The 20024-nt window shown below is 47.7% G+C and overlaps 1 protein-coding gene and 1 long non-coding RNA gene across 2 annotated transcripts in view; one reads left to right on the top strand and one right to left on the bottom strand.

Moving 5' to 3' along the window:
- Positions 1–1102: 1102 nt before the first annotated feature.
- Positions 1103–19550, bottom strand: LOC138641906 (uncharacterized). Its single transcript, XR_011313960.1, has 2 exons — positions 19415–19550; positions 1103–2166 (listed from the first exon to the last, which is right to left on the bottom strand). It is a non-coding gene; the product is annotated as an uncharacterized lncRNA (long non-coding RNA).
- The window catches only part of ZMYND11 (zinc finger MYND-type containing 11), a 69340-nt gene continuing 68754 nt past the window's right edge, over positions 19439–20024 (top strand). The window contains exon 1 of the mRNA XM_069729710.1: positions 19439–19719. Coding sequence (XP_069585811.1) covers positions 19484–19719 — 236 coding nt within the window. The 5' untranslated portion in view covers positions 19439–19483. The remainder of the gene's footprint in view (positions 19720–20024) is intronic.

The following is a 20024-nucleotide window of genomic DNA, read 5'->3' as shown; positions in this document are numbered from 1 at the left end:
ATAAATTATTATCTGATTATTTCACAAGAAAAAGTAATAACACAGAAATATGCTGATAATCTGTTTTATGAGCACAAAGTGCAGAGAAAAAGAGAGCGAACCTATGCATGAATGACTTCTCTAACAGCAAATTGGCAGAAATTCCTTCAATTAGAAGACCAGAATGGAAATGTTAGTGTCCCACATCAGTTCTTAGACCATTTTATATATGCACACAAAGCCTGGATACTGAAATCATTTTTGCAAGAAAGGTGTATGGGTGCGTGTGCTCCCACCAATCATCTGTTTATTCATGTCGGCCACTTGCAGAGCGAAACTACACAATGGTCAATGGTATAGGTGTTGATCTGCAGTGCTTGTCTGTAGCCACTACATAGTCGATTGAGCTGTGTAGTTCCGCTATGCAATTGAACGCATCTGGCCGGCACCAAGAAAAAGCTGATCAGCGAGGGTGCCAGGTGTCGCCCCAGAAATCTGACATTAATGACCTATCCCATATAGGCCATCAATATGAAGTATTGAAAAACCCCTTTAAACTTAAGCTTGGCAACCACATTGTACCCAGTCTAAAGTTTGGCAGAAATAACTTGATGTTCCACAATGTTTTATAGACAGAGGACACAAAGGAGAACCAAACTATGCTGAAACAGAACACTACATAATAAATCCACATCCCAGCTATGCTATGAAGCACAGCGAAGGGAGCAAATTGGTTTTGCGGACTCAAAACCTGGATGTACTACGATAATTGAGGGAACAACAAATTTAAAAGGTATCAAAAACTTTTACAGGAGTATATAAGGTCAGGAGCCCCTGATGAAACCTGGTGAGGCAACAATGTACTGATGCAAAGTACACAAGTAAATTAACTAAACTACAGTTGTGGGGAAAAAAAAATGTCTTTTGGAAACACCAAGGCAGAGTCCTGTCAGTAGCCCTATGGAGAAGCATGGCATGATCTGTAAAAGGGCTGTGCACACAATGCATCGATGAAATATTGACGGCCTGAAACACAATTTTAGGGAGGACTGGTTCACAAACTTTCGCTGTGGTGTGGATGTTTACCAAATGTGTTCAACTAAAAGTTAATAAATCTAGTTACTTATCGAAACACTCCGATCACATTTTATTAGCAATCAACACAGAAATTCAGGTAATTCCAAAGAGTTCATTTTCTCTTGCAGCTGTAGAAGGTAATGAGCAAACTACCGGTAATAGTCTCCGATGGTCATAGAAGCACCTGTACAAACCGCAAATACATAAATAAAACACCAAAGGTGACATTTTTAATGTCTATTAAAATACTTCGCCTTTTTGAATCATTTCCTTTTTAAGGCAGCTTTTCTCCTTTACATTTGTGTATCACAAGATGCAAGATGCTCCAACTAACAAAGCTTTGTCATATCCGATGGATTAGAACTATTAGAATGATTGCAATGCAATATTTCTGACAACTGATCCTGCAAATCAAGTGGTGAGAATTGTGCTAGGTAGCTACAATGCAAGTAAAACAGGTAGGGTCGAAAATTATATGCTCGTTACATGTACCACACACGGGATGGAATGGTTCAGAAATTTCTTTTGTCGATTTTTAGGATCTTTTTGAGTTGGGTGAAGTCTGAGTTAATTACAATGTAATTTCATCACATTATTCTATTGTCACTGTAAAGTATTCTTCCACTACTGTCTGCATGTGTCCTTCAGAAGCGACATCCGGTTCTATATTTATAGTAATAGGCTCTGATGTTACCGCATAGCTGTGTTCGATGAAAGATGATGTTTTCCGTTTTTTAAGTCCATTACTTTGGTCGGAATCATCTAATTCAGGTTGATCTTCACTGTCCTTACATGGCGGCAAAGGAAAAATTGTGGGAAGGGCTCCTTTTTTTAATCTACGAGAGCTATTTGTAGCGTAATAGCAGTCCACGGTAAAATGTTTGGTACATATCCGATACACCCCCTGCTTACTGGACAGTATGCGCTCCAGAGTCTGGTCAATATTTAGGTTTTTGTTTGGAAGGCGACTAAGCCATTCCCTTAGTAAACATCTGTTTCGTGGAAAGGAATGCATCATGCTGTATGGATCGTTAGGTTTCCAACAAGTTTTACAATGTTCAACGTAACAGACTGGCATTTTTAATTTGAAAAAGAAAAAGCTCAAAGCATCTGTAAAAAAAATAAATAAATATTAGTTAATCTCCCCAGTAACTTTTTAATATACATAAATAGATACAAATGCTCATACTTCTCCAGATACAGAAATATTATATAAGACATTTGTATATAACATTTTAAAATATGAACAACATGAAACCGATACCATATCCCAGGGGTGGAGAACCTCAGGCCGCAGGGCCATTTAGGGCCCTCGATGACCTTTTATCAGCCCCTCCCCCCAGCAGATTCTCAGGGACCACATTCTTGGGCAGGGGGGTGTACTTTGATTACAACCAGCTCATTAATCTCTTCTTGCACTGTTAGCACACACATGCAGTGATACATACATACACACATATATCTATCTATCTATCTATCTATATATATATATAATATATAGATATATATATATATATATATATATATATATATATATATATATATATATATATATATATATATACACATACAACCACATATATATATATACACACACACACATATATATATATATATATATATATATATACACACACACACACACACACACACACATATATATATACAGTACAGACCAAAAGTTTGGACACACCTCATTTAAAGAGTTTTCTGTATTTTCATGACTATGAAAATTGTACATTCACATTGAAGGCATCAAAACTATGAATTAACACATGTGGAATTATATACTTAACAAAAAAGTGTGAAACAACTGAAATTATGTCTTATATTCTAGGTTCTTCAAAGTAGCCACCTTTTGCTTTGATGACTGCTTTGCACACTCTTGGCATTCTCTTGATGAGCTTCAAGAGGTAGTCACCGGGAATGGTTTTCACTTCACAGGTGTGCCCTGTCAGGTTTAATAAGTGGGATTTGTTGCCTTATAAATGGGGTTGGAACCATCAGTTGTGTTGAGCAGAAGTCTGGTGGATACACAGCTGAATAGACTGTTAAAATTTGTATTATGGCAAGAAAAAAGCAGCTAAGTAAAGAAAAACGAGTGGCCATCATTACTTTAAGAAATGAAGGTCAGTCAGTCTGAAAAATTGGGAAAACTTTGAAAGTGTCCCTAAGTGGAGTGGCAAAAACCATCAAGCGCTACAAAGAAACTGGCTCACATGAGGACTGCCCCAGGAAAGGAAGACCAAGAGTCACCTCTGCTTCTGAGGATAAGTTTATCCGAGTCACCAGCCTCAGAAATCGCAGGTTAACAGCAGCTCAGATTAGAGACCAGGTCAATGCCATACAGAGTTCTAGCATCAGACACATCTCTACAACAACTGTTAAGAGACTTTGTGCAGCAGGCCCTTCATCGTAAAATAGCTGCTAGGAAACCACTGCTAAGGACAGGCAACAAGCAGAAGAGACTTGTTTGGGCTAAAGAACACAAGGAATGGACATTAGACCAGTGGAAATCTGTGCTTTGGTCTGATGAGTCCAAATTTGAGATCTTTGGTTCAAACCACCGTGTCTTTGTGCGACGCAGAAAAGGTGAACGGATGGACTCTACATGCCTGGTTCCCACCGTGAAGCATGGAGTAGTAGGTGTGATGGTGTGGGGGTGCTTTGCTGGTGACACTGTTGGGGATTTATTCAAAATTGAAGGCATACTGAACCAGCATGGCTACCACAGCATCTTGCAGCGGCATGCTATTCCATCCGGTTTGCATTTAGTTGGACCATCATTTATTTTTCAACAAGACAATGACCCCAAACACACGTCCAGGCTGTGTAAGGGCTATTTGACCAAGAAGGAGAGTTAAGGTACCGTCTCACAGTGGCACTTTGGTCGCTACGACGGCACGATCTGTGACGCTCCAGCATCGCACCATTATCGCTCCAGCGTCGTACACTGCTGTCACGCTTTGCAATGCACGACGCTGGAGCGATAATTTCATGACGTGTTTGCGATGTAGAAGCCGTTGGTTACTATGCGCACATCGTATACAATATCGTGCACACCTTTGTTACACGATGCGATCATGCCGCCACAGCGGGACACTAGACGACGAAAGAAAGTTTCAAACGATCTGCTACGACGTACGATTCTCAGCGGGGTCCCTGATCGCAGTAGCGTGTCAGACACAGCGAGATCGTAAGTATATCGCTGGAACGTCACGGATCGTGCCGTCGTAGTGATCAAAATGCCACAGTGTGACGGTACCCTAAGATCGCTGCAAAATTTTCAGTTTGTCTTATTTTTCTCTTTATAGGTATATTCTTGAGTAAAATGTAAATTGCTCTTTTATTCTATAAACTACTCACAACATCTTCGAATTTCAAAGCACTAAGTTTTGTATTTATTTTCAGAAAATGAGCAATGGTCAAAATAACAAAAAAAGCGTTGCTTGCAGACCTCAAATAATGCAAAAAAAACAAATTCATAATCATTTAGAAACAACAATACTAATGTTTTAACTCAGGAAGAGTTCAGAAATCAATATTTTGTGGAATAACCATGATTTTTAATCACAGCTTTCATGCGTCTTGGCATGCTTTCCACCAGTCTTTCAAACTGCTTTTGGGTGACCTTATGTCACTCCTGGTACAAAAACTTAAGAAGTTCTTCTTTATTTGATAGCTTGTGACTATCCATCTTCCTCTTGATTACATTCCAGGGGTTTTCAATGGGGCTCAGGTGTGGAGATTGGGCTGGCCATGACCGAGATTGGATGTGGTGGTCCTTCATCCACACCTTGATTTACCCAGCTCTGTGGCATGGTGCATTGTCCTGCTGGAAAAACCATTCCGCAGAGTTGGGGAACATTGATTCCTTCTGCTCAGGCAATTGTTTTTCCAGGATAACCTTGTATGCGGCTTGATTCATACATCTTTCGCAAAGATTAACCTGCCCAATTCCAGCCTTGCTAAAGCATCCCCAGATCATCACCGATCCTCCACCAAATTTCACAGTGGGTGCAAGACACTGGGGCTTGTATGTCTCACCAGGTATCAATGTAAACATTAGATGACCAGGTGTTTGGCAAAACTGAAAATTAAGGTACCGTCACACTCAGCAACTTTGCAAAGAGAACAACAATCCGTGACGTTGTAGCGTTCGTCGCCAGGTCGGCGTGTATCGTCATGTTTGACATCAAAAGCAACGACGCCAGCAACGAGTATAGGGCCCCTAGATGTGTGTCGGATCGGTACACTCCGGCTGTTTGACATGGAGCTAACAACCAGCGAGAACGAGAAGTGAGTCGCCGTTACGTCACTGGATCGCTCCTGCATCGTTCTGGAGCTGCTGTGTTTGACGTCTCTACAGCGACCTAAACAGCGACGCTCCAGCGATCTAGTTTAGGTCGGCTCGTTGTCTATATCGCTGCAGCGTCGCTGAGTGTGACGGTACCTTTAGACTCATCAGAGAAGATTACCTTACTCCAGTCCTCTATGGTCCAATCTTTATGGTCTTTGGCAAACTTCAGCCTGGCTCTCCTTTACTTCTCATTGATGAAAGGCTTTTTTCTAGCTTTACATGACTTGAGTCCTGCCTCTAGGAGCCTGTTACAAACTGTTCTTGCCATGCACTTCACCCCAGCTGCCATTTTCCATTCCTTTTATAGGTCACTTGATGTAATCCTGCGGTTGCAGCCAGAAATAAGCCCTTCTTTTCCTCACTCAAGACTTTTCAACTTCTTTGGCATGGTTAAAAGTTGTTTTTTTTTCCATTACTTTGGGGATATTACTAGCACTTGTTTTGCCATCCAGCTTGTCCTATTGCAAAAGGATTGTGAACACCACAGCAGGTTTTTTTTTATACTTTCCTTTGTTAAATAAGATTTGGTTCAGGTGATCACCTAATCAGAAGCACATTAAGTAGAATGAGATGTACTCTGGTTGGAATTCAACTGACACTGGAATGGAATGGCTGTCAGACATGTAGAGAAGCTGATTTTTATAAAACTGTGCAGTGGTATCTTAATTTTTGCCTGAGATGTACACACACTTTTTTCTTTCTTGGCCTTTTTCTAGAGAATATGAGTAATAACACCAAAACTTTTTCTCCACTCGTGCTTAGTGGTTGGGTGAGGCAATTTATTGCCAAACTACTGGGTTTTATCTTTTTAAATCATAATGACAACCCAAAACATCCAAATGACCCTGATCAAAAGTTCACATACCCTGGTGATTTTGGCTTGATAACATGCACAGAAGTTGACACAAATGGGTTTGAATGGCTACAAAAATGTAACATCCTCATCTGTGACCTGTTTGCTTGTAATCAGTGTGTGCATAAAAGCTGAGTGAGTTTCTGGGATCCAGAGAGACTCTTGCATCTTTCATCCAGCCACTGAGGTTTCTGGATTGAGAGTCATGGGGACAATCCTCAAAACTTCTGGAACAAGGTAATTTGGAGCGATGAGACCAAAATTGAACTTTTTGCTCACGACCATAAATGTTACATTTGGAGAGACGTCAACAAGGCCAATGAGGAAAGGAACACCATTCCTACTGTGCAGCACGGAGGTGGATCGCTGATGTTTTGGTGATGTGTGAGCTACAAAAGGTACAGAAAACTTGGTCAAAGTTGAAGGAAAGATGAATGCAGCAAGTTATCAGCAAATACTGGAGGCAAATTTGCAGCCCGGAAGCTGCGCATGGGACGTACTTTGACGTTCCAACATGACAACGATCCAAAACACAAGGCCAAGTCAACCTGTCATTGCCTACAGCAGAACAAAGTGAAGATTCTGGAGTGGCCATCTCAGTCTCCTGACTGCAATATCATTGAGCCACTCTGGGGAGATCTCAAGAGTGCAGTTCATGCTAGACAGCCCAGGAATTTACAGGAACTGGAGACTATTTGCCAAGAAGAGTGGGCAGCTTTACCATCTGAGAAAATAAAGAACCTCATCCACAACTACCACAAAAACTTCAAGCTGTCATTGATGTTATGTGGGGCAATACACGGTATTAAGTAAAGGGTTATGTGAACTTTTGATCAGAGTCATTTGGATGTTTTGAGTTGTCATTTTAAAAAAGAGAAAACACAGTAGTTTTACAATACATGGCATCACCCAACCACTAAACATGAGTGGAGAAAATGTTTTGGTGTTATCATTCACATTCTCTGAAAAAAGGCCAATATCCCCAAAAAACAGGAGCAGCACACCGTTGTTTGTGGAAAAAGAGCTATTTTATTTAGCCCATAATAGCAACGTTTCGGTCCAAAGAAGTGAACCTTTTTCAAGCAAAAAAAAAAAGGTTCACCTTGGACCAAAACAACGCTATTATTGGCTAAATAAAATATCTCTTTCTCCACAAACAACGGCGTGTTGCTCCTGTTTTATTGGTTTCCTACACTCAAGGTTTGGTGTTTGCCTGTGGGAGCTTTTTGCACCCGGACTCTATTTGCTTTTTGTGCTGATTATGTGTAGCACAGGCAAATCAGATCGCAGATTGAAGCTAGTCAAGAGTAAAAAAAAAAGTTCTTAAAAAAAAATTAAAAACATTTAATGGGTTTATGAGAAATCGCTCCTGTCAAACCAATCTAATCAGTTTTTATGAAGAGGTAAGCTATAGACTGGACCACGGTGAGTCATTGGACGTGGTATATCTCGATTTTTCCAAAGCGTTTGATACCGTGCCGCACAAGAGGTTGGTACACAAAATGAGAATGCTTGGTCTGGGGGAAAATGTGTGTAAATGGGTTAGTAACTGGCTTAGTGATAGAAAGCAGAGGGTGGTTATAAATGGTATAGTCTCTAACTGGGTCGCTGTGACCAGTGGGGTACCGCAGGGGTCAGTATTGGGACCTGTTCTCTTCAACATATTCATTAATGATCTGGTAGAAGGTTTACACAGTAAAATATCGATATTTGCAGATGATACAAAACTATGTAAAGCAGTTAATACAAGAGAAGATAGTATTCTGCTACAGATGGATCTGGATAAGTTGGAAACTTGGGCTGAAAGGTGGCAGATGAGGTTTAACAATGATAAATGTAAGGTTATACACATGGGAAGAGGGAATCAATATCACCATTACACACTGAATGGGAAACCACTGGGTAAATCTGACAGGGAGAAGGACTTGGGGATCCTAGTTAATGATAAACTTACCTGGAGCAGCCAGTGCCAGGCAGCAGCTGCCAAGGCAAACAGGATCATGGGGTGCATTAAAAGAGGTCTGGATACACATGATGAGAGCATTATACTGCCTCTGTACAAATCCCTAGTTAGACCGCACATGGAGTACTGTGTCCAGTTTTGGGCACCGGTGCTCAGGAAGGATATAATGGAACTAGAGAGAGTACAAAGGAGGGCAACAAAATTAATAAAGGGGATGGGAGAACTACAATACCCAGATAGATTAGCGAAATTAGGATTATTTAGTCTAGAAAAAAGACGACTGAGGGGCGATCTAATAACCATGTATAAGTATATAAGGGGACAATACAAATATCTCGCTGAGGATCTGTTTATACCAAGGAAGGTGACGGGCACAAGGGGGCATTCTTTGCGTCTGGAGAAGAGAAGGTTTTTCCACCAACATAGAAGAGGATTCTTTACTGTTAGGGCAGTGAGAATCTGGAATTGCTTGCCTGAGGAGGTGGTGATGGCGAACTCAGTCGAGGGGTTCAAGAGAGGCCTGGATGTCTTCCTGGAGCAGAACAATATTGTATCATACAATTATTAGGTTCTGTAGAAGGACGTAGATCTGGGTATTTATTATGATGGAATATAGGCTGAACTGGATGGACAAATGTCTTTTTTCGGCCTTACTAACTATGTTACTATGTTACTAAAAACATAATATATAAGTTTAAAATCACCCACCGTTCGCCTCATTCAAAATAAACAATTAACATAAAAAAAAAAGACACAAAACACATATTTGGTATCGTCGCGTTGAGATTCGCCGCCCGATCAATATAAAAAATAAAATATAAATAAAAATCCGATTGGTAAAATGCATAATGAGGAAAAAAGTCAAAACGCCAGAATTATTTTTTTGGACCACGGCAATATTGGCGATCAAAACATTGTATGTACATCAAATTTGTATAAATAAAAACGTCCGCTCGGCCAACAAAAAAAAAAAAGCCCTCATCCAGCCCCAGATCACGAAAATTGAGACGCTACAGGTCTCGGAAAATGACTTTTTGTTGCTTTTTTAATATATACAAACTTTGGATTTTTTTCTCTCTACTGAAATAAAAAACAACCTGTACATGTTTTGTATCTACGAACCCGTAATGATCTGGAGAATCATAATGGCAGGGCAGTTTTGGTATTTGGTGAAGATGGTAACACACAAAAAAAAAAAAAAAATCAAGCTATAGTGGAATTGCACTTTTTTTTGCAATTTCACTGCACTTGGAATTCCCCTTCCCCCCCCAATTTTCAGTAAACTATATGGTAAAATCAACGGTGTCGTTTAAAAGTAAAACTCGTCCTGCAAAAATTAAGCCCTCACATGGCCACATTGACAGAAAAATAAAAAACTATGGCTCAGGGAAGTTGGGGAGCAATACAAAAATGGAAAATGTCCCAGGCGTGAAGCGGTAAAGTGTGACAAACATGCAAAAGAATAGGAAATCAGGAAGGGGGCAAATACTTTTTTTACACATCTGCATTTTAGGAGTTTGAGCCGGTCCATTTTATACCGACTCCACCAAAATGGACATTGACTCCACACCCTGGACAATAATGTATTAGAAGGAGAGAAACTTTGATGGGAGTACGGTACTTCTTTAACTGAGACGGACAGTGAGCCCATTCTGATGGTCTAGTGAGATAATTAACACTGATCTGTTTTTTTTTAAAGCTCATTTCAGCTGATTTATGACACCAAAGTTAGGCATGCAGGAAAAGGAAATGCCTGTAAAAGCAAAAATGAGTGAAATTTCTTTTTATGAAACCCATTTCATTACATGCATTTAAGAGACAGATTTTGATATAAACTGACCTCAAAATATTACTATTAGGAAAGGAAACTTTCACAAAATATTATACAGCCATTGTGACATGGCTTTTCAAAATAAGTACACCAGTCTCATCAGTCTAAGACAAAATGTACACTAGGAAATTTTTTCTACATCACTAGAACTCCAATGTCCCTGTGAACTCCCATTAAAGCCATCATCTTAATATATTGCAATCATCTTATCATATAGCACTGTGTACTTACAATTGCTCATTTTGCCCTTCCACACAGCTAAAGAGAACCTGTTATTATGGTTACCCACAACTAAAAAATATGTGCATAATGGCGCTGTCACACAGGTTTAATAGATACCTTCAGTGAAGAAATCAGCGCTAGTGCAAAATTTTATTGACAAGATACAGACAGCTGAGGCTGCGGAGGGGCTGTGGCAGAGGCGAAGACCCTGCCCCGATGCATGTAGAGATTAGGAAACCGAAATGTATAATGATGATTTAACAAGAACCAGGCTGCAGATTTCTTCATTGAAGGTAACTATTAAATCTGTAGGACAGCGACATCATGCACATATCTTTATTTTAACATGGATGATCCTGAATTTTTTTACATCTTCTCTTTTCTCTGTTCTGTGTAGGAACAGGAAGTCTCGTCCTTGGATGAATCATCCCCATCTTAAACTCTTGAGCCAGCTGCTCCCACGCAAGGAAACTAGGAATTAGTCCTACCGGTAATGGTATTTCCAGGAGTCCATCATGACAGCACCACCAGGAGGTTGCCCTTCACATCCTTGATAGGGACAGGAACACAGAAGAGGTTAAATAGCCCCTCCCCACCTCAGTGATTTTACAAAGTACCATACCAAGATGGATACAACGCAATTTTATTGAACTTCCTCTCTATACATGTTTATATCACACATCAGACAGGAATTCAAGGGATAATGGGTGCTGTCATGGACTCCTGGAAATACCATTACCGGTAGGACTAATTCCTAGTTTCCAGGTCGTCGCTCCTGACAGCACCACCAGGAGAAATACCAAATAACTTCTAATCAGGGCGGGATTACAGCTTCGAGGACTTTCCTCCCAAAGACAGTCTGTTGATTTGACAGAATGTCCAGCTTGTAGTGTTTGCACAAGGTATTTGAGCTAGACCAAGTTGCCGCCCGGCAAATTTGGTCCATGGATGCACCCGCACTCTCTGCCCATGAAGCAGATACTGCTCTCAGTGAGTGAGCTTTTAGGTGTTCTGGAGGAGATTCACCAGTTGAAATATACGCAGCGCTAATGGTAGATTTAATCCATCTGGCTAGAGTAGCCTTTGAGGCTTTTTTTTGCCTTTATTCTTCCCAGACATCTGGATAAAGAGGTTTGAGTCAATTCTCCAGCAGTCTGTAAGTTTTCGATACTGCAATTCTGTTCTTTTAACATCCAGGGAATGGAGAGAACGTTCTTTGTCATTGTTGTAGTTCTGGCAGAACGTAGGCAATATAATTTCCTGGTTTCTGTGAAAGTCTGTCACTACTTTTGGGAGAAACGAAGGATCCAATTTTAGAATGATGCAATCTTCTTGTATTTTTTAAGTATGGATCTGTTATGGACAGGGTTTGGATCTCGCCTATTCGCCTTGCCGACGTTATTGCGACTAGGAAGACAGTCTTGAATGTTACAGACTTTAGGTCTGCCTGATCTAGCGGCTCGTATGGAGCTTTCCGTAATTCGTTTAGTACCAAGCTGAGGTTCCAGGGGGGTACTGAACTACGTATTGATGGTCTGATACATTGTGTAGCTTTGATGAACCTCACTACCCAGGGGTGATCAGCTAGTGGATAATCATAAAAGGCGCTTAAAGCTGAAATTTGTACCTTTAGCGTACTAGGCCTCAAACCCATATTGAAGCCTGCTTGAAGGAAATTTAAGATCTGGGGAATATCTGGTTCTTGGGAAACGGATATTGGAGTTTTGCTCTGTGTGCAAAATATCTTCCAAATTTTTAGGTATATAGCCAAGGTCACTGGCTTCCTGCTTTTTTTGCATGGTTGAGATAACTGAATCCGATAGTCCTTTTGATCTTAGGATCTCTTTTTCAAGATCCATGCTGAATGTTGTAGCATGTCTAGATTTTGATGGATCAGGGGTCCTTGCGTCAGAAGATCCCACCTTAGTGGTAGTAGAACTGGTTCTTCCTATGCCATCCTCCTCAGCAGGGGAAATCAGCTCCTCTTGGGCCAATATGGCACTATTAGGATCACCACTGCCAGACTTCCTTAATCTTCCTCAGAACTCTGGGAATTAAAGCGAGTAGAGGGAATGCATACGCAAGTTCCATGTCCCAGTGTTGAGCCAAGGCGTCTACGCCAGTTGGATTGTCTATTGGATTTAATGAAAATAATTATTTTGTCTTTGTATATTGCTTTGAGGTGAATAAATCTATTTGTGGAGTGCCCCATTGTTGAGTTAGCTGAACAAAGACTTTTCTGTTTAGAGACCACTCCGAAGGTTGCACCTTTTCTCTGCTGAGAAAGTCCGCTATCTGGTTCTCTGAAGCTTTTAGATGTACTGCCGTGATGGACTTCACGGTGCCTTCCGCCCACGAGAATATTGATTCTGCTAGTCCCTGGAGGCGACGGTGCCTCGGACCTCCCTGATGAAGAAGAAAGGATACCGTGGTCGAGTTGTCTGAGACGATTCTGATGTGATGCCCCTGCATCTCGTCTTGGCACCTTTTTAGTGCTTCCCAAACCGCTCTGAGTTCCCTGTAATTGGAGGAACTGTTGCGTACCGATGAGGGCCATGTTCCTTGAAGGTAACGTCCTTCTATGTGGGCTCCCCAGCCTCTTAAGCTTGCATCGGTGGTTATATTTACGCATGGGGATACTCTCCAAGGTCTTCCTTTTTTGAGGTTTTCTATGTCGACCCACCGTGAGAGGGACGGTTTTACCTCGTTGGGCTTTTTTAAGGAGATCTTCTGGCCTTTTATCCATCGGGTCTTTTAACCCAGACGAGTCTTCAAAAGGAATAGATGTTATCCTTGAGACTTTAGCTACCAGAATATCAATTTTTGGGACAGATTCACAGAATTTAGTTTCTTCCGGATCATAGGGTAGACGATACTTGAAGTCCCTCGGGACTACTAGCTTTTTTCCCACATCTTTCCATTCCTCCAGTATCATCGCCATTATATGGTTGTTGACTGAAAATACTTTATTTATGCGGTTTCTGAGCCCCTCAAACATTTCGTCCTGAACCGATAGTGGTTCAGTGGAGTCCTCTATTTTCATAGTGCTCCTAACTGCTTTTAGTAGCACATCCGTGTTTTCGGACGAGAACAGGTATCTATTGCGTTCCTCCGGAAATACAACCGAGGAATTGCCACCTTCACCAGAGTCCGGGTCGGAATATCCTGAAACCTTTCCTTCTTCTGAACTTAAGTCCATATCCCATCTGGGCCTCTTAGGCTGGGTTCACATTGCGTTAATGGGAAAGCGCTAACGGACAGCGTTGCACGGCGAAATTAACGCTGTGCAACGCGTCCGTTAGCGCGCCCATTCACAGCAATTGGAACGCGCAGCACTAGCGCGTGCCATGTTCGGCACGCGCTATGCGACGCGCCGGTGTTTCCTGGCGCGCCGCGGACGCTGCTTGCAGCATCCGAGGCGCGCCCGCGGTCCGTTCCCCGCTCTCGCAGATCGGGGATCTGCGAGAGCGGGGACGTTACCGCGACCCCATTAAAAACATTGCGTTAGCGCAACCCGCTAGCGCTAAACGGGTTGCACTAACGCAATATGAACCTAGCCTTAGGGTGAGGAGACTGGGGTGGCACCAATGTTTATACTGTAGCCTGGACTTCGTCTCTAATCATGGTTTTAATGCTAGTTAATAACGAAGCTTCTTCGTCTTCGAGTAGTTTAGCGATGCACACTTCGCATAACTTCTTGTTATAACCATCTGGGAGCTTGGTGGCACATAATGGACATCTGATAGCCTTTTTCTTAGTGGCAGACCGCTTGGGAATGTCCTTGTCCTAAAAATGTAAAGGAAAGCCCTGTAGCTACGGATCTAAAGTCCCGCTAGGTACTTCCCCACCACGTCTACTCACATGGTCTGTGGGCAGCTCTAAGGACTGGACTTCTGGACGACTAGCACCTTCCATCTTACTTAAGTCAGGTGTGCTGTCAGCTGTCCGTCATTAAATAGTCAGTCTTATCCAACTTCAAGACATTGATTCGTCCTCCTTCCGAGCTCAGCTGCTGGCATCTACGGTGATTGCAGGTCCCCAGCTGTACTGCGCATGCGCCATCTGGAACGCACGCTGACCAGCCTGGGACCCTGATCCTGGCGCCATCATGTCCCGGACTCCTGTTCCGCCAACGTATCTTGGCGCATCCGGAAACCACCGGCGCCGCCGACTCCGGGAATCTGGCCACGCCCCCCGGAAGACGTCATCAGCGCCCTCTGACACGGAGCGCTGGACCGGGAGTTCGGGGAACACCACCGGCTGCATGTGGAGCCTGAGGGAACAGCGCCAGACACCGCAGCAGCAGCCGCTGCCTCAGAGCCTCAGCCTCAGAGTTGCAGCCCATAACTGTCAGTTAAATACAGGGGAACCCATGCCGTTTTTTTTTTTTTATTATTTGTTTAAAGCACAGGCTGCTGAATACTCCCATCAGCAGCTCCTGCTGTTGCTGTTATTAGCAGCAGCAGGCGTAGGCTGATGGGAGCAGCAGTCCCATTAGCCAATGCCAGTGACCGCAGCTAAATGTTATACCTCCGATCACAGCTGCGGGCTCACGCTGTCATTTGACAGCATGGGAACCGCGGCTGTCTAACTGGCGGTAAAGTTTTTACCACTGATCAGAAGCAGTGTTTGCCACTCTGTCATGCACATGACAAAGTGGCAAAAACTCGATGTTTGAGCTCTTATTCAAGTGAATTGGGTCTGGGGTACTGTTCTGGTACCCGAACCCCAATTTTTTTTTTTCAACCTGTTCAGCCGAAACCGCCAGACCTGAATATCCAGGGGTCCACCCATCTCTAATCCAGCATGTGTATGTGTCCTGTGTCTAGCGTGTGAGTGGTGTGTATGTGCCCTGTGTCTAGCGTGTGAGTGGTGTGTATGTGTCCTTTGTCTAGCGTGTGACTGGTGTGTATGTGTCCAGTGTCTAGCATGTGACTGGTGTGTATGTGTCCAGTGTCTAGCGTGTCACTGGTGTGTATGTGTCCAGTGTCTAGCATGTGACTGGTGTGTATGTGTCCTGTGTCTAGCGTGAGTGGTGTGTATGTGCCCTGTGTCTAGCGTGTGAGTGGTGTGTATGTGCCCTGTGTCTAGCGTGTGACTGGTGTGTATGTGTCCAGTGTCTAGCGTGTGACTGGTGTGTATGTGTCCAGTGTCTAGCGTGTGACTGGTGTGTATGGGTCCTGTGTCTAGCGTGTCACTGGTGTGTATGTGGCACATGTCTAATTAATACAATCTTTCTGTGCTTACAGAATAGAATTGTTCTCGGCAGCACTTGTCTTGTTTACACAAAATTATCCGCTGCTGATAAGGATGTTTTTAAATCAAGCATATAAATCATTGCACCCAACAAATGAGCGTTTTGCTGGTTTGTTAGGTGATTGTTTGGACATGTATATAGTTGGAAAAAATTCTGATTTTCAGCTTGACTAGATGATGGAAGCCAAGGGAAGACTCTGCAGCTAGTACCCCTTAAGCATGGTGGGCCCCAAGAATGATTTTCTCTGGTGGGCCCAAACTACTTCAGTCTGATGCTGTACACGGTGCTATATAATATGATTGGCATATATTAAGAGGATAAAAACTTTGATGGGAGGAGGAGGGCTTCTTTCAGTCTGTGTCCAAGTATAAACACTTTCATCCCTGTGACTTTCTTGTGGCTGCAGTTCACTTCAGTAGTGTGTCAGCCCCCTCCTCTTCCTATATATCAGCTGTAACAGAGAACCGCTGCCCCCAACTCTCGGGAACAATAGTTAGTGATTATGTTTTCTGCCACTCTTAGTGGGAAGTAGAGATGAGCGAATGTTCCTCTCCCTCCTTATTCGGCAAGCTATAGCACTTACCGAAAAAGCTGCAGCAGGAACCCGGATGCCTGGAGCACTCAGATAATCAGGTTTCGGGGTTGCAGCGGCATGTGTCGCGGCTGTGTGACATTCAAAACACATGGAGAGCCTGGGTGTTGTGACTGTCACAGCTGCAACACATGCCGCTGCGACCCCGGAACCTGATTATCAGCACGCTCCAGGCATCCGGGTTCCCGCTGCAGCTTTGTCGGTAAGCGCTATAGCTTGCAGAATAAGGAGGGAGATGAACCTATTAGCTCATCTCTAGTGGTAAGCAACTGACTACAGCCCATACTGCACAAGAACAAGTCCTGAGGGCGGGAGGACGCCGACCTCGCGAGAAAGGGCGAGAGGACGCCGACCCCACGAGAAAGGGCAAGAGGACGATGGCCCCGAGAGAGAGGGCGGGAGGACCCCGATCCCGAGAGAGAGGGCGGGTGGGCGCTGACCCCACGGCTCCGTGAGAGAGGGCGGGAGGACGGACGACCACGCGAGAGAGGGCGGGAGGACGACGGCCCCGAGAGAGAGGGTGGGAAGACGACGACCACGCGAGAAAGGGCGGGAGGACGCCGACCCCGCAAGAAAGGGTGAAAGGACGACGGCCCAGAGAGGGCGGGAGGACCCCGATCCCGAGAGAGAGGGCGGGTGGGCGCTGACCCCACGGCTCCGTGAGAGAGGGCGGGAGGACGGACGACCACGCGAGAGAGGGCGGGAGGACGACGGCCCCGAGAGAGAGGGTGGGAAGACGACGACCACGCGAGAAAGGGCGGGAGGACGCCGACCCCGCAAGAAAGGGTGAAAGGACGACGGCCCAGAGAGGGCGGGAGGACCCCGATCCCGAGAGAGAGGGCGGGTGGGCGCTGACCCCACGGCTCCGTGAGAGAGGGCGGGAGGACGACGACCACGCGAGAGAGGGCGGGAGGACGTGGGGCCTGCGAGAGAGGGCGGGAGAACGCTGACCCCACAGCTCCGCGAGGGAGGGCGGGCGGAAGGAGGAGGAGGACCACGACGACGATGACCCCGCGCGAGGGAGGGCGGGGAGGACGACCCCGCGCGAGCGAGGGCGGGAGGAGGACGAGGGCGGGAGGAGGATGAGGGCGACGACCCCGCGCGAGCGAGGGCGGGAGGAGGACGAGGGCGACGACCCCGCGCGAGCGAGGGCGGGAGGAGGACGAGGGCGACGACCCCGCGCGAGCGAGGGCGGGAGGAGGACGAGGGCGACGACCCCGCGCGAGCGAGGGCGGGAGGAGGACGAGGGCGACGACCCCGCGCGAGCGAGGGCGGGAGGAGGACGAGGGCGACGACCCCGCGCGAGCGAGGGCGGGAGGAGGACGAGGGCGACGACCCCGCGCGAGCGAGGGCGGGAGGAGGACGAGGGCGACGACCCCGCGCGAGCGAGGGCGGGAGGAGGACGAGGGCGACGACCCCGCGCGAGCGAGGGCGGGAGGAGGACGAGGGCGACGACCCCGCGCGAGCGAGGGCGGGAGGAGGACGAGGGCGACGACCCCGCGCGAGCGAGGGCGGGAGGAGGACGAGGGCGACGACCCCGCGCAAGCGAGGGCGGGAGGAGGACGAGGGCGACGACCCCGCGCGAGGGAGGGAGGAGGGTGGGGGGTGGGGGCGACGACCCCGCGCGAGCGAGGGCGGGAGGAGGAGGACGAGGGGGGTGACGACCCCGCGCGAGCAAGGGCAGGAGGAGGACAACGAGGGGGGCGACGACCCCGCGCGAGCGAGGGCAGGAGGACAACGAGGGGGGCGACGACCCCGCGCGAGCGAGGGCAGGAGGACAACGAGGGGGGCGACGACCCCGCGCGAGCGAGGGCAGGAGGACAACGAGGGGGGCGACGACCCCGCGCGAGCGAGGGCAGGAGGACAACGAGGGGGGCGACGACCCCGCGCGAGCGAGGGCAGGAGGAGGAGGACGAGGGGGGCGACGACCCCGCGCGAGCGAGGGCAGGAGGAGGAGGACGAGGGGGGCGACGACCCCGCGCGAGCAAGGGCGGGAGGAGGAGGACGAGGGGGGCGACGACCCCGCGCGAGCAAGGGCGGGAGGAGGACAAGGGGGGCAACGACCCCGCGCGAGCAGGACGAGGGGGGCGACGACCCCGCGCGAGCAAGGGCGGAAGGAGGAGGAAGAGGGGGGCGACGACCCCGCGCGAGCAAGGGCGGAAGGAGGAGGAAGAGGGGGGGCGACGACCCCGCGCGAGCAAGGGCGGGAGGAGGACGAGGGGGGCGACGACACTGCGCGAGCAAGGGTGGGAGGGGGGCGACGACACCGCGCAAGCGAAGGCGGGAGGAGGAGGACGAGGAGGGTGACAACCCCGAGCGAGGGCGGGAGGAGGACGAGGGGGGGTGACGACCCCGCGAGGGCGGGAGGAGGAGGACGAGGGGGGCGATGACCCCGCGGAGGAGGACGACGAGGGGGGGCGACGACCCGGCGGGAGGAGGAGGACGAGGGCGGCGGCGACCCCGCGCGAGTGAGGGCGGGAGGAGGACGAGGGACGACCCCGCTAGAGAGGGCGGGGGGACGACGACGACCCCGCTAGAGAGGACGGGAGGACGACGACGACCCCGCTAGAGAGGACGACGACCCCGCTAGAGAGGGTGGGGGGGACGACGACCCCGCTAGAGAGGGTGGGGGGACGACGACTCCGCTAGAGAGGGCGGGAGGACGACGACGACCCCGCTAGAGAGGACGGGAGGAGGACGACGACCCCGCTAGAGAGGACGACGATGACCCCGCTAGATAGGGCGGGAGGACGACGACCTCGCTAGAGAGGACGGCGACCACCCCGCTAGAGAGGACGGCGACGACGACCCCACTAGAGAGGACGACAATGACCCCGCTAGAGAGGACGACAACGACCCCGCTAGAGGACGGCGACCCCGCTAGAGAGGGCGGGAGGACGACGATGACCCCGCTAGATAGGGCGGGAGGACGACGACCTCGCTAGAGAGGACGGGAGGACGACGACGACCCCGCTAGAGGGGAAGACACGGTCCCTACAGAACTCCAGCACTTACAGAAAGTCGCAGTCTCGGAGAAGGTGTCCTGCAGCCGGAATAACGCAGCTCTAGACCGTTCCCATCCGCACAGCCCACACAATTCGCCCCTTGTACATGAGAAGAAGGTGCCACATTCTGGTGAAGAGAAAAATAAGGAACAAGCACAGAGCCGAGCTGCGCGTAGCATCTGCGACAGCAAAGAGAAAACTACAAATCCCACAATCCCTGCTGGCAAGGCATGCTGGGATAATTAGTCCTACAACCTCCGAAGAGCCACAGTTACCTCTCCGCTACGTCTCGTCGTCACTCAGGTGTTTCTCCACAACCGTCACTGCTCAGAAGAATTCAGGTAATGGGCGTCGCCCCTCTCACGCCAACCAAACTCTCCGCCCCTCGCCGTAATGGCGACCGGCTGGAGGACGGCGCAGATTTTGTGGCCTGGTGCTGTAGTGCGCAGGCGCAACACGTCACTCCAGACGTCTGCGATCCGCCAACCAGTGATCGGCCAATCAGTGGGCGCCTGTGGAGCAGGATTGGGCGCTCCCATTGGTGGGAGACGAGGGCCAGTCATCATCCGATCCAGCCCAGGTAAGAGAGCGGACCGGCGCTGCGTCGTTTCGGCCCCGTTTCTCTCCCTCCTCCCCCCACCGGTGGCTCCAACCCCCCATTATGGTTGGGTGGGCCCCTATGTGGACCCACCCGTGACTACGCCCCAGACAGTGCTGTCCGTGTGTGTGACCTGGTTATGCGAGGCTGGTTCCTGGACTGCTGTATTGTTGTGGACACTTGTGCTGCAGGCTGTGCAGGAGTGTGTGCTGTATATATGTGTGTGCAGGATGTGTGTGGTATATGTGTCTGTGCTGCAGGGGGATGTGTGTATACAGGAGAATGCA

Source organism: Ranitomeya imitator, chromosome 6 (assembly GCF_032444005.1).
Source record: "Ranitomeya imitator isolate aRanImi1 chromosome 6, aRanImi1.pri, whole genome shotgun sequence".
Taxonomy (NCBI): Eukaryota; Metazoa; Chordata; class Amphibia; order Anura; family Dendrobatidae; genus Ranitomeya; species Ranitomeya imitator.
This window is presented reverse-complemented; position numbering and strand designations above follow the sequence as displayed.